Raw genomic sequence first — 13,689 nt, 5'->3', positions numbered from 1 at the left:
GTAAAGCACAGCAAGGAAGTAGTGCTAGATTCACAATGTCAAAGGACTCTGACATTGAGCAAGGGCACCATGAAGCAACTATTGGCCTAGATAGTTGTATGAAACCACCCACCAGCCAGGAAGCCGACCAGCCAGCAGTCATGAAAAGAATGAACCTATCATGATAGAAATCGAGACCTAAAACCAGTTCAGTCACTGCCTTTATAAACAGAAATTTTTCTGAGAATATTTTAACATTATACTTCTAGATAACTCTAAAAAACCGGTCTAAGGCATTTCCAGAAACCTCAACAAAGCACCTTGAATACAGCACATTGGAAACCTGTGTGATATGACCTGAAACCAAACCTTAGTGACATTTAACGTTCACATTGTTTCGGGTTAAAAATACACGTTCACTTCAGAAACATTACCTACATTTCTCCAGACCATAAGCTTTAAAATGAGATGTCCATGAAAGATTAAAACTTCCACAACTGCTCTAGTTGATGTATTTTCTCCCTCATTCAAGGAAAAACCAAGAGGTTATTTCTGGGACATTTCCAAGACATGTGACTAAAGTCACTGATTACCGAAGAGCAGTAATAGTAAATTAATGTAATACATTAAAAAAGGTAATTGCCTTCCTTAACTATGAAGATGATATTTTATAAAATCAGCTGCTTCTCTTAAAAACCAACCATCATTATCCTTTACCTACTCTTTAAAGAGTACATAAATAGGAATAAGTAAATTATTGATAAAATGTTCTGTAACTGGGAGACATCAGTGGCCAGTTGCCCACAGTTTACCGGCTGGTTTCCTGTGACACATATTAAGCCTCTGTTCTACTTTGAGGGAAAATGTTCAAAACATGCCAAAAGATCTACCCAGCATCCGCCCCAGGGACCTGCACTCACTTCTGTCCCACTGTGAGTGGCAACCGCATCGGTGGTGCTGGACTTGGGTCAGCTCTGCTGGAATGGCAGTGAAAGAGAAACTCATTTTTGAGCACAGCTAAAATGTAACTTACAAGTTCACTTTTTAGTGAATTATGTTGTGTATAAATTTACAGGAGAATAAGGAATAACTCTTTAACCAACCAGAAAAAAACCTATTCTAGAGAAACAGCAGCACCGCCTTTCAGGGATGAGACACCCCTGCCAGCTGCCGAGCTCTCTGCTGGTCAGCAGTGATGTCATCCCGGCAGCACTGACTGTGTCATGGTCATAGGTGTGCCACCCAGTCCCCTCACATCTGTCCACTGGACAGGAGGGCAGCCATTCTGTCCACACAGCCTCCTTCAGCACCCATGGGGCCTGCTTGTAGGGAGGAAAGGTGTCACCTTAGGGAGCTGGCTTAAACCTTAGCAGCAGGAGGAACAGCTCCCATGGCCAGGCCACGGCCCCGGATGAAACTGCTGCTGCCGGGCCTGGCCATTTGTTTACAATGGAAATAAGTTGTTTGGGGTCCAGCCGACTACAGAATGAAGCAGGCCCTTGGCACAGGGAGCAGCAGCACACCCTAGTGGGCTAATTCCCCCAAAGCATGAAACTAGGTGTCTTGTCTCACTACAAGGATGGCTGTGGCAATACAGCATCACAGGACACTGGGTGGCACTAGAAGGACTCACAGAAACCAGGACGACATAATCTGGCCTCCAGCAAAGGAATTATGCTAATGTGCTCGCTCCTCTGGGTAGAATCTGCCCAATAAACCACATGGAAGTTGCAGCAGGACAGGGATGAAAAATACGGAGAAGAGATCAAGTCAGCACAGTCCCAACCAACCCCACAGACACTCATGTACAGTGACTGCACACACTGGATGGCTCCACACAGGCAAAGGAACAGGTGAGACGCACCCCTTTCTCAGTGCTGGTGACTGACTCAGGGAAGTCGGGCTCCAAACCCTCTCTCACGCCCACTGTGTCCCGAATCCTCACCATCAGCTACAGCTGTAAGGACTGTTTCTCTTCTATGAACCTGCAAGCGTAGGCTCTGAAGAGACACAGTGGATAAAGCATGTGAGTAAATTCTGCTCTATTTTTAGATCTCAGTAAGGCACATGCACAATGTCATTTCCCATCTCAACTGTTTCTTCAACATCAAGATTTTTCCTGGTGTGAAAAATCAAGGTGCCAGTAGCAAAAGAAAATGTTTTGCTTTTGCTTCCCTCAATATGCTTGAACGTTTTCAAGTGAATTTCATATCATGAGGGGATTTTGCTCTCAATTGCAGTGCGGGTCACCTCCCAGCTGTGCAGCTATGTGCCTGGCTGTCAAAGCCATGGCTCATTTGGGAGCAGAGGTGCTGTTTGTCCAGATTTTCCGAGCCAGGAACAAACACTGTTCACTTTAATAAGGTTAAATTTTAACAAACATCTATCTTTTTTTTGTGCCTAAATTGTTTACTACTTAAACTGGCAAGGCAGAAGCATGTTAAAATAGTCCATTTACACTCCCCCTGTCCAAGAGGGCCACATGCACAGAACCCCAGAGCTGAAGGCACTGTGCAAATCACAGTGCAGGATGTGCGGCCAGTTACCATGTGTTCTTCTCACTGAACACTTCCAGGTTTGCATCGAGTAAAAGTTGCCTCAACTTTCATTTAAGTAGATAAAAGTAGCAAAATTTCCTAAATTTACTTCTCTAATTCCCCAAAGCTAAGACTATAACTATGTTAGTGTTGGTGTATAACAAACAAATATTAAATAGTTTACAACTTTATACAAATGTATCTGTAGCTTGTGCACTATACCAGAGGAACTGTAGCAGGTTTCTTCAGAGGAGACCTTTGCAATCTCTGACACTGATAATGCCATCGAAGGGACTTTCCTAGAGTACTAACCTTTAGGGTGTATTAGAGTAGATCCGTAGCTCTAAAAGGCTCTATGAAGGTTACTGAAGAGCAGGCGAATTTACTGACTGGTCTGGCTGGAAATTCTTTTTTTTTTTTTTTGGTAATAATTATTTTATTTTATTTTATTTTATTTATTTATTTATTTTATTTTATTTTTTTTTTAAATTTTATTTTGTCGATATACATTGTGGCTGATTATTGCTCCCCATCACCAAAACCTCCCTCCCTTCTCCCTCCCCCCTCCCCCCAACAATGTCCTTTCTGTTTGCTTGTTGTATCAACTTCAAATAATTGTGGTTGTTATATCTTCTTCCCCCCCCCCGGTTTTTGTGTGTGTGTGTGTGTGTGTGTGTGTGTGTGTGTGTGTGAATTTATATATTAATTTTTAGCTCCCACCAATAAGTGAGAACATGTGGTATTTCTCTTTCTGTGCCTGACTTGTTTCATATAATTCTCTCAAGGTCCATCCATGTTGTTGCAAATGGCAGTATTTCATTCGTTTTTATAGCTGAGTAGTACTCCATTGTGTAGATGTACCACATTTTCCGTATCCACTCATCTGATGATGGGCATTTGGGCTGGTTCCAACTCTTGGCTATTGTAAAGAGTGCTGCGATGAACATTGGGGAACAGGTATACCTTCGACTTGATGATTTCCATTCCTCTGGGTATATTCCCAACAGTGGGATAGCTGGGTCGTATGGTAGATCTATCTGCAATTGTTTGAGGAACCTCCATACCATTTTCCATAGAGGCTGCACCATTTTGCAGTCCCACCAACAATGTATGAGAGTTCCTTTTTCTCCGCAGCCTCGCCAGCATTTATCGTTCACAGTCTTTTGGATTTTAGCCATCCTAACTGGAGTTAGATGGTATCTCAATGTGGTTTTGATTTGCATTTCCCGGATGCAGAGTGATGTTGAGCATTTTTTCATATGTCTGTTACTGGCTGGAAATTCTACCCCTCACCCAACTTCCCCAAGTGGCTGATGAACAAGAACAAAGGGAACAGGTAAGGGACAGACTTAAGGATGCCACAGGATAGTGCTGACGGGATCGCACCCAGCAGGTTCAAGTTTACAGAGATGTGAAACCTTTCCCTGATATAATTTTCTCAACAGTAGGCTACTTCTTTAATTTATAAAAAGTAAAACACTTCCTTAATGAAGCTGTAGGTCCACGCACACATCCAAGAGCCCTGGAGGGGCCTCCACATACCAACTGAGCCATCACCCAGGTGAGTGCAGGATCCTGCAAGCCAAACTCCTCTGCAGCTGCAGGCCCACTAGAACCCCAGAGGGGCCATGCACATTGACCCAAAAGGAGCCAAGGCAGCCAAACATGCACCCAACTGCACTGATACAAGAGTCACCACCACAGCCTACAAACAGAGGACAAAGTCTCTTCCCTCATAGCCCCCTCCAGAGTAATAGAAGAAACAAGTGTCCTATCAGATGACCAAACACCAATGAAAATAACAGAAATACAAATAAATAAGAAGATATGACACCACCAAAGGGATATGGTAATTCTCAAGTTCCAGCCTCCATCAAGCAGGAAAACCTTGAGATGTCTGGAAAGGAATTCCAAGCACTGATCAACAAAACTCAGAGAAATAAGAGAAGAATCAATTAGAGAACACAATGAAACAAGGAAAAATATCCAGGTTATGAAGGAGGAAATTTACAAAGAGATTAATACTTTTGAAAAGAACGTAACAAAACTAGAAAGGAAGGATTCATTCAGTGAAATAAAAAACAGAACAGGAAGCTTGAGCAGCAGGTGAGAGCAAGCAGAAGAAACAATTTCAGACCCAGAAGACGGTCTTTTTTAAATAACCCAGGCAGACAAAAAAAGAGGGGCGGGGTATTTAAAATGAAAATTTAAGAGAGCTAATAGAAAACTTCAAGTGCACAAACATCCAAACCATGGGTATTCCAGAAGGGGAAGAGAAAGGAAAAGTCATTATAAACCTAACCAAGAAAGTAATGACAGAAAGATTCCCAGGCACAGAGAGAGATGCAGACCATCAGATCCAGGAAGCCCGAAGATCCCCAGACAGATGCAATCCAAAAAGATCCTCTCTAAGCCACGTTACAGTCAAACTGGCAAAATTTAAAGACAGAGAGAATTCTAGAAGCAGCAAGAGAAAAGTGTCAAGTCACCTATAAAGGAGTTCCCATCAGACTAACAGCAGACTTCTCAACTGAAACCTTAAAGGCCAGAAGAAAGTAAGATGATATATTCAAAATACTAAAAGGAAAAAACTGCCAGTCAGGAATTCTTCATCCAACAAGGTTTTCCTTCAGAAATGAGGGAGAAATAGTGTATTTCCAAGACAAACAAAAATTATGGGAGTTCACTACCACATGACAGGCCCTGCAAGAAATTCTCGAAGGAGTCCTGCATCCAGAAACTCAAAAATGATAATCACTCTCATGGATTTACAAGAAAGACCAAAACCCACCATTAAAACCAAAATGCTGACCTCCCCCGCCGCTCTCGCAGCCGCCGCAGCTGCCGCCGCCGCCGCCGCTGCACTGACGGCGGGTTCCCGCGCCTCAGAATGGTACACGAAACTTCCAGGACTTTGACTGTCAGGAACATGACATAGAAACAACTCATGGTGTGGTCCATGTCACAATAAGAGGCTTACCGAAGGGAAACAGACCAGTTATACTGACATATCATGACATTGGCCTCAACCATAAATCCTGTTTCAATGCATTCTTTAACTTTGAGGACATGCAAGAGATTACTCAGCACTTTGCTGTCTGTCATGTGGATGCCCCAGGCCAGCAGGAAGGTGCACCCTCTTTCCCAACAGGATACCAGTACCCAACGATGGATGAGCTAGCTGAAATGCTGCCTTCTGTTCTTACCCACTTCAGTCTGAAAAGCGTCATTGGGATTGGAGTTGGAGCTGGAGCTTACATCCTCAGCAGATTTGCGCTCAGTCATCCAGAGCTTGTGGAAGGCCTTGTGCTTATTAACATTGACCCCTGTACTAAAGGCTGGATTGACTGGGCAGCTTCCAAACTCTCAGGCTTGACAACCAATGTTGTGGACATTATTCTGGCTCATCATTTTGGGCAGGAAGAGTTACAGGCCAACCTGGACCTGATTCAAACCTACAGACTGCATATTGCCCAGGATATCAACCAAGAAAATCTGCAGCTCTTCCTGGGTTCCTATAATGGACGCAGAGACCTAGAGATTGAAAGACCCATACTGGGCCAAAGTGATAGCAGATTAAAAACATTAAAGTGTTCTACTTTACTGGTGGTAGGGGACAATTCACCTGCAGTTGAGGCTGTGGTTGAATGCAATTCTCGTCTGAATCCTATAAATACAACTTTACTGAAGATGGCAGACTGTGGAGGACTGCCCCAAGTAGTTCAGCCTGGGAAGCTCACCAAGGCCTTCAAGTACTTTTTGCAGGGAATGGGCTACATACCATCTGCCAGCATGACCCGGCTTGCCCGATCACGAACCCACTCAACCTCAAGTAGCATCGGCTCTGGAGAAAGTCCCTTCAGCCGGTCTGTCACCAGCAATCAGTCGGATGGAACTCAAGAGTCCTGTGAGTCCCCTGATGTCCTGGAAAGACACCAGACCATGGAAGTGTCCTGCTAAGCAGATGCTCCTTCCCTGGACCATGCAAATCCATCCTTCCTCAAATGACCACTCCATAATATAACATTTCATCCAGTAAACTGGCCTCTACTATCTTTAACTCATGCATGGCCACTGAACCTCTCTCTAGTAGCCTGGATTTATCATTCTCTCTGCCCACCCACCTCCTTTTTTGTATGTACCAAGAACCACTTCCATGCCATTACTGTAACATTCCAACACCTTTAGCTGGTCAGATCTCCATATCTTCTCTTGCCAGCTTTTTCTTGTGCTCCCCCAACTATGTATCTGATAAGATTCTTTGATCCCACTTCCATGTGTTTGCAAGCACGTGTGTCTGTGTTTGTGTGTATATAGTTCCGTGATTTTAGACATGCTTCTGCAAAAAACAAAAAAGGGACTTTTTGCATTCTCCGTGGTGTTTTTAAGGGAAATGTGCAGAACAGATTTATAGGTTGGGTAGGCCCCTGCATTCTCTTCTGGTTCCAAATTGGTCAATAAGATTTGCAAAGTGATTTCAGGAGAGAGCAGCTCTGAGGAATGTGGAAGATCATAATTACTCTTTGGAGCATTGATTGATTGTGACCAATGATAGAAGGGTGTCTGTTACATAGAGAGGCAAGCAGGGTGGCCAGCCACCTCCTTCTGTCCAAATGAATTGAATATACTAGTCTATAAATAAAAGGGAGGGATATCTTCTGCTAGAAGCCCATGAACAATGAGGTTCTGATACAACAGGGCGTTTTTTCCAAGGAGTGCATGTGGCTTAATTACTGGACTGTCTTAGTACAGGAAGGTAGAAAACAAAATGCCAGGCCTTCACTCTGCAAGAGCAAAACTGCTATTGCTGTAGTGTCTGATACCACTTACCAGACATCCACATATTCGCAAGAAGTGCCTCCCAGGTCTGAGATGGAGAGTGTTTCTCTATCCATTAATCCCCCCCAAAAAAGGGAGAGTATAACCTAAAAATCATGTAGATGGTGAGGAAATAGGTAGGGAGAGAGAAACAGCCATTAATACAATATTATGTTTAATAAGTATAGCTTTGATTTCAGCAGACTTAATGGAAGCTAAATTAAATTGATAAGGAACCCATTTCTCAGAAAGATTCTTGATCCTATGAACTCCCTTTTGTGGGTGGGAAGGGGCCAATCTGTAAGGGTAGCTCTGTCCAGGTAAAATTGTTTTCAGCCTCCTGTCTACTGTTATGTGAGGGTGTCGCAGCCAGCCAGAGAGTATTGCTGGACAAGGGTGAAAGAACCATGGAGACCAACTGCCACACATCAAGAGCCCAGCTCTCCAGAGCATCAAGATGTAAGCTCAGGGTTACACAGTTCCCAATCATGGGAAGGGGCTTTTCAGACACATTGTTTGCTTTCTGCTGAGATAAGGAATGTGTTACTGTGCCAGAGTACAACTTTTTACAGATTATTAAATAAAGCTGTATATGTCTCATTGTTAAAAAAAAAAAAAAAAAAAAAAAAAAAAAAAAAAAAAAAAACCAAAATGCTAACAAGAAAGAGAAAGAAGTTAAATCGTGTTACCTGAAAAGTCTAACGAACATGGAGGGTGAAAAATAAAAGAGGAAGAAAGGAAAAAATAATATTGAAAACATCTAAACGAAAAGCAATATAATGGCAGGCAATAAAGCAATAGTCACCAATAACAACCATAAATGCAAATGGGCCAAACTCCCCATTAAGAAGACACAGATTGACTTGATTGTCTAAGGAAGCTACACCCAACCATATGCTGTTTTCAAGAGACCCACCTCACCTATAAAGAAACACAGACTAAAAGTGATGGGGTGGAAAAAGATAAACCACGCAAATGGAAACAAAAACTGAGCAGGAGTGGCTGTTCTATCTGATAAAAAAGACTTCAAACCAAAATCCATAAAAAGAGACAAAGAAGGTAACTATATAATGATAAAGAGATCTTTCCAGTTAGAAGATATTAACAATCATAAGTATATATGCAACCAACACTGGAGCACCAAGATGTAAAGCAAACACTCATAGACCTAAAAAAAGAGATAGACCCTAACACAATAATATGAGGTGACCTGAATACCCCTCTCTCAGCATTGGACAGACCTTCCAGGCCACCAACCAACGAAGAAACACAGGGCTGAAACTGAGCCTTAGACCAATTGGACCTGGCAGACATCTACAGAACATTTCATCCAACAACTAGAGAATACACATTTTTCTCATCAGTACATGGAACATTCTCCAGGACAGACCACATGTTAGGTCACAAAACAGGTTTCAGCAAACTTTAAAAAACTGACATCATTCCTAGTATCTTTTCTGACCACAATTGACTAAGACTGGAAATCAATAACAAGCAAATTTCTGGAAACTATTCAAGTGCATGAAAACTAAACAACAGACTCCTGAATGACCTATGGGTCCAAGAAAAAATTTTTTAAAAAAAGCAAAAAATTGCTTGAAACTAATGAAAACAATGCATCCTACCACAACCTGTGGGATACTGCAAAAGCACTAGTAAGAAGGCAGTATATTGCAATAAGTGCTTACATCAAAAAGAATGGAAACACTTCACAAAAATGACCTAACACTACACCTCAAAGAACCAGAAAAATAACAACAATCCAATCATAAAAGTACAAGAGAGAAAGAAATAATTAGCAGGACAGAATTAAATGAAATGGAGACCCCAAAAATGATACAAATAATCAATGAATCATAAAGTTGTTTTTTGAGAAGATAAATAAAATAGACAAACCATAGGTTTGCCCACTCCACCATACCTCTTTAACATAGTATTGATAGTAACCAGAACAATCAAGCAAGAGAAAGAAATAAAGAGCATCCACATTGGAAAGGATGAAGTCAAAGTGTCCCTGTGTGCAGATGACGTGACCTCACACATAGGAAACTTACACACTACCAAAAACTCTTACAGTTGACTAACAATTTTGATAATGTTGCAGGGTACAAAATCAACACCCACAAATCAGTAGCATTTTTATCCTCCAATAATGAACTAGCAGAAAAAGAAATCAAGAAAGCAAGCCCATTTACAATAGTCACCAAAAAAATAAAATACCTAGGAATCAATTTAACCAAGGAGGTGAAAGATCTCTACAATGAGAACTACAAAATACACCTAGAAGAAACTAAAGAGGACACATAAAAAGTGGAACGACACTCCAGGCTCTTGGATGGGAAGAATTAACATTGTGAAACTGTCCATTCTACCCAAAGCAATCTACAGATTCAATGCAATCTCCATCAAAATATCAACAACTTTCTTCACAGAAATAGAAAAGGCAATGCTAACATTCATACGGAATAAAAAAAGACCCTGAATAGCCAAAGCAATTTTGAGGTTAAAAAGAAAAAAAAAAAAAAAAAAAGCTGGAGGCATAACACTATCCAGTTTCAAATTATATTACAAAGCTCAAACAGCATGGTAATGTCACAGAAACAGACACTCAGATCTATGTGACAGGAGAGAAAACCCAGGGGATCAACTTTACATACTTGCAGCCAACTGTCTTTGACAAAGTCAACAAGAAAAGACACTGTGGAAAAGACAGCCTCTTCAGTAAATAAATCGTGCTGGGAAAATAGGACATCCATATGAAGAAGGATGAAACTGGACCAGTATCTCACCATATGCCAAAATCAACTCAAAATGGATTAAAGAGCTGAATAAAAGACCCCAAACCTTTAAATTTAAAGGAAACATAGGGAAACACTCCAGGAAGTAGGAAGGGGCAAAGGCTTTATGAATAAGACCCCCAAAGCCACAAGCAACAATATAAACAATAAACAAGTGAGCTAATATCAAACCAAGAAGCTTCTGCACAGCAAAGGAAACAATCAACAGAGCAGAAAGGCAACCTAAAAAATGGGAGAAAATATCTGCAAACTCTACATCTGCCAAGGGCTTAATATCCTGAATATACACAGAATTCAAACAGCTATACAGTAAGAAATCAAGTAATCCAATTAAAAACTGGGCAAATGAGATGAATAGACATTTTTCAAAGACACACAAATAGCCAACAGTACATGAAAAAAATGTTCAGCATCACTAGTCATCAGAGAAATGCAAATCAAAACCACACTGAGATATCATCTCACCCCAGTTAGACTGGCCATTATTAAAAAGACCATTAGTAACAAATGCTACTGAGAATACAGGAAAAGGAGAACTCTTCTACAATGTTGGTGGGACTGTAAATTAGCACAGCCACTATGGAAAACAGCAAAGAAGTTTCCTCAAATACAGACAGCACTACCATATGATCCAGCAATCCCACTACTGGGTATATATCCAAGGAAACGGAAATCATATCGAAGGGACACCTGCACTCCCAGGTTCATTGCAGCTCTATTTACAATAGCCAAAATATAGAACCAACCTCCGTGCCCATCGACAGATGACTGGATAAGGAAAATGTGATATATGTACACAATGGAATACTACTCAGCTATAAAAAAGAATGAAATTCTGCCATTTGCAAAAACCTGGATGAGTCTGGAGAAAATTATGATGTGTGAAATAAGCCAGACAAGGAAAGATAAATACCACATGCTCTCACTTATAACTAGGTACTAAGAAATAAAGTAACAAAGAAACAGAACAGACTACAACAATTCCTTGAACTTTCAGAAGGACAGAAGAAACCAATGGTTACTAGAGATGGGGGGATGGACGGAGGGAGGGAGTTGGGGGCGTGATGGGTCAGGTAAAGGGCATAAAGAAAAATCATGATTTGTAATAATGAATATGCTAATAACAATATTTTTAAAAGTAAGACACTTTAAATACAAAAAGAATGTCATTATTGGCTTTCAAGAAAATTCCAGCTATGTGGATAACATTAAAAACCAGCTGTCAAGGTAAATCCTTTATCAGTACAAATTTTGGTATTTCTTCAAATTGGGAGGGGAATATTGGTTTAAATGTACAATGTCTGGTTACTCCCAGCCTCATTTATTTGTCACTGACGACCCTGGGACAGACGGAAAAAACAAAAAAAACGGCTTATGCAACTTTTAAAATACAGACACGCCCTCCACCACCAGCTTTAAATTTCTACAAAACATCCTTGGGTTCTAGTATTCTTCCATATATTTGTTCTATTACAGGAAATTTGCTCCTTATGATTTCATTGCAACATGCTTCTGGAGCCCATGCCACAATTTATCCTTGAGGACACCTGTTCTACTGGATCCATTTCACCCTGTGTCTGGCCACCTGTGTGGCACACACACATGAGCAGGAGGACAAGGCTTTGAGATGGGGAATATGCACAAGCAATTATCTGGGTTTAGGTCTGCAGGTTATTCAAGTTTTCCATTTCAACTCCCACAGCTAGAATTAAACTGTGGAAATCTGTTTTCTAGTTAAAATCTGTTCATATCCCAAGTGTTTTAAATTACTTAACAAGCCTTTAGGAGTACAAAATACTGGGAATTGTGCCTGTAAATATAAATACCAGACACTTCCATTTCAAAATTGCAATGAACGAGGAATACTTTAGAAAAAAAATTTCAGCCCATTTCATGCCTTGACTAATGGGGGGTAAACAGTGGAAACAAAGAGAAGCAATATGGAAGCAAACAGATATAAAAACACAAGGGAAACATCATGCTCTTGGGGAGCACTAAAATAAAAATTTTGCCTGTAAACTAAAGAAATTATATAGAAATCCCCCAAAATCAATTTACTAAAAATCAGAGGAACATTTGCATGTTAATCCCATCACCTTGAGAACGTGAAGGATACTTTAACGGGCAGCACACCTCCTTAAAGCAGCAGCAGAGAGCTTCCTGCACAGCAAGGCCCAGGTCACTGAGAAGCTGTACCTGTGCCCACACCCTGAGGGCAGCACCAGCCACATGGAAGCACACTGGATGTCGTCACAGTCACCTCCACAAGCAGCAACGATGCTCAGCTCTATGCCACAGGACTTCTCACAATGTACACAGTCACACAGACTGGAAGTGGACCCGGTATCAGCCTCAAGACCTCCACCACCTGAAGACATCTCCACAGCCAGCCAGGGAGGCAAAGGAAGGGTCTTCATGGGGTGCAGAGTTACGATGGTCTGTGTTCATGCTGCCCCCTCCCGCTGTACCTGTCAGGACTCAGAGGATGTGCCCTGCTACCACAAAGTCCAAGAGATGTTTGGTGGGAGAGAGAGGTAGAGGCACATTGAATTTAGATTATTTTACCCATGACCCTACTCTACTCCCAACCATCTTTTGGAAAGATGAAATTTCTGGGGAAACAGAAAATGATCAGAAGCAAGTAGCTCAAAAGTATGTCCCTTATAAATTTTGGATATCCATCCATTTCAATTTTGAGATGTAGAGATGTGCTGGGAAGGTTAATCAGCCGTATCAGCATCAGTGAAGAGCTGATGGAAGAAGTGGGAAAGGCCAAAGGAGAAAACCTATGAGTACAGAAATTAGCCTCACTGATCTGGGCTTCCATCCATCCCTGTTCCCCATCAAAAGTTGAGTGACGTAGGAGATAAGATTGAGATTAGGGCAAATTATTTCTTCATCTTTTCCTTTCTCCAATGCACACTCTCCTCAACCCCCGCACTTGGAGTCTCAGGGTCAGCTCTCCAATTCTGGTCGACACAGAGGAAAACTAACTGAACTAAAATGAATCACCCAAATTATCTCTCCCGTAGTTATTTATACCCCCCGGGTTTTCTTTCCTTTACTGTTAAGTGGCTATAACCAACTCAGTTAAAGCATTTTACCAGAGTATTAAAAGGTGACTGCTCCCAACCCATTCACAGAAAGGTGATGCTTATTTTTACATCTGCTCATCAGCTGTGTAAACATGCTGTAACTTAATGAACATATTAGATGTGCTATTTGCTAGCATGAAATTCTCAGCTCAAACAAGCTAAGGTGTATGGAGATTCGTTATAATACAGTAATTGGTTAAGTCAATTTACTTGGGACTCCATTTCTTAGGTCTTGTGCTGTTTACATAACTAAAACGGGGTGTGTGTGTGTGTGTGTGTGTGTGTGTGTGTGTGTGTGTGTGTGTGTGTGTGTGTGTGTGTGTCAGTGATGTATTAAAAGGCAAACAAAAGGAAAACACAGAACACATTTATAATCCTGAAATCTAGGGCTATTTAACCTTTTTGGTGTTTTAAAAGGCAAAAAATGCACCATGAATGGCATAAATAACTGATTTGAGCATA

General features: G+C 41.2%; 2 protein-coding genes across 2 annotated transcripts in view; one reads left to right on the top strand and one right to left on the bottom strand.

Moving 5' to 3' along the window:
- The window catches only part of LOC134374585 (death-inducer obliterator 1-like), a 29,829-nt gene that overhangs the window by 7,691 nt on the left and 8,449 nt on the right, over window positions 1-13,689 (bottom strand).
- On the top strand, window positions 5,410-6,848 carry LOC134374885 (protein NDRG3-like). Its single transcript, XM_063092969.1, has one exon. The coding sequence runs from the start codon at window positions 5,586-5,588 to the stop codon at window positions 6,474-6,476; it is 891 nt and encodes a 296-aa protein (XP_062949039.1). The 5' UTR covers window positions 5,410-5,585; the 3' UTR covers window positions 6,477-6,848.

This window comes from Cynocephalus volans, chromosome 4 (assembly GCF_027409185.1).
Source record: "Cynocephalus volans isolate mCynVol1 chromosome 4, mCynVol1.pri, whole genome shotgun sequence".
Taxonomy (NCBI): Eukaryota; Metazoa; Chordata; class Mammalia; order Dermoptera; family Cynocephalidae; genus Cynocephalus; species Cynocephalus volans.
This window is presented reverse-complemented; position numbering and strand designations above follow the sequence as displayed.

Bases quoted from the DNA above. Each gene is read 5' to 3' on its own strand.
- LOC134374885 (XM_063092969.1), top strand. From the start codon at position 5,586: ATGCAAGAGATTACTCAGCACTTTGCTGTCTGTCATGTGGATGCCCCA.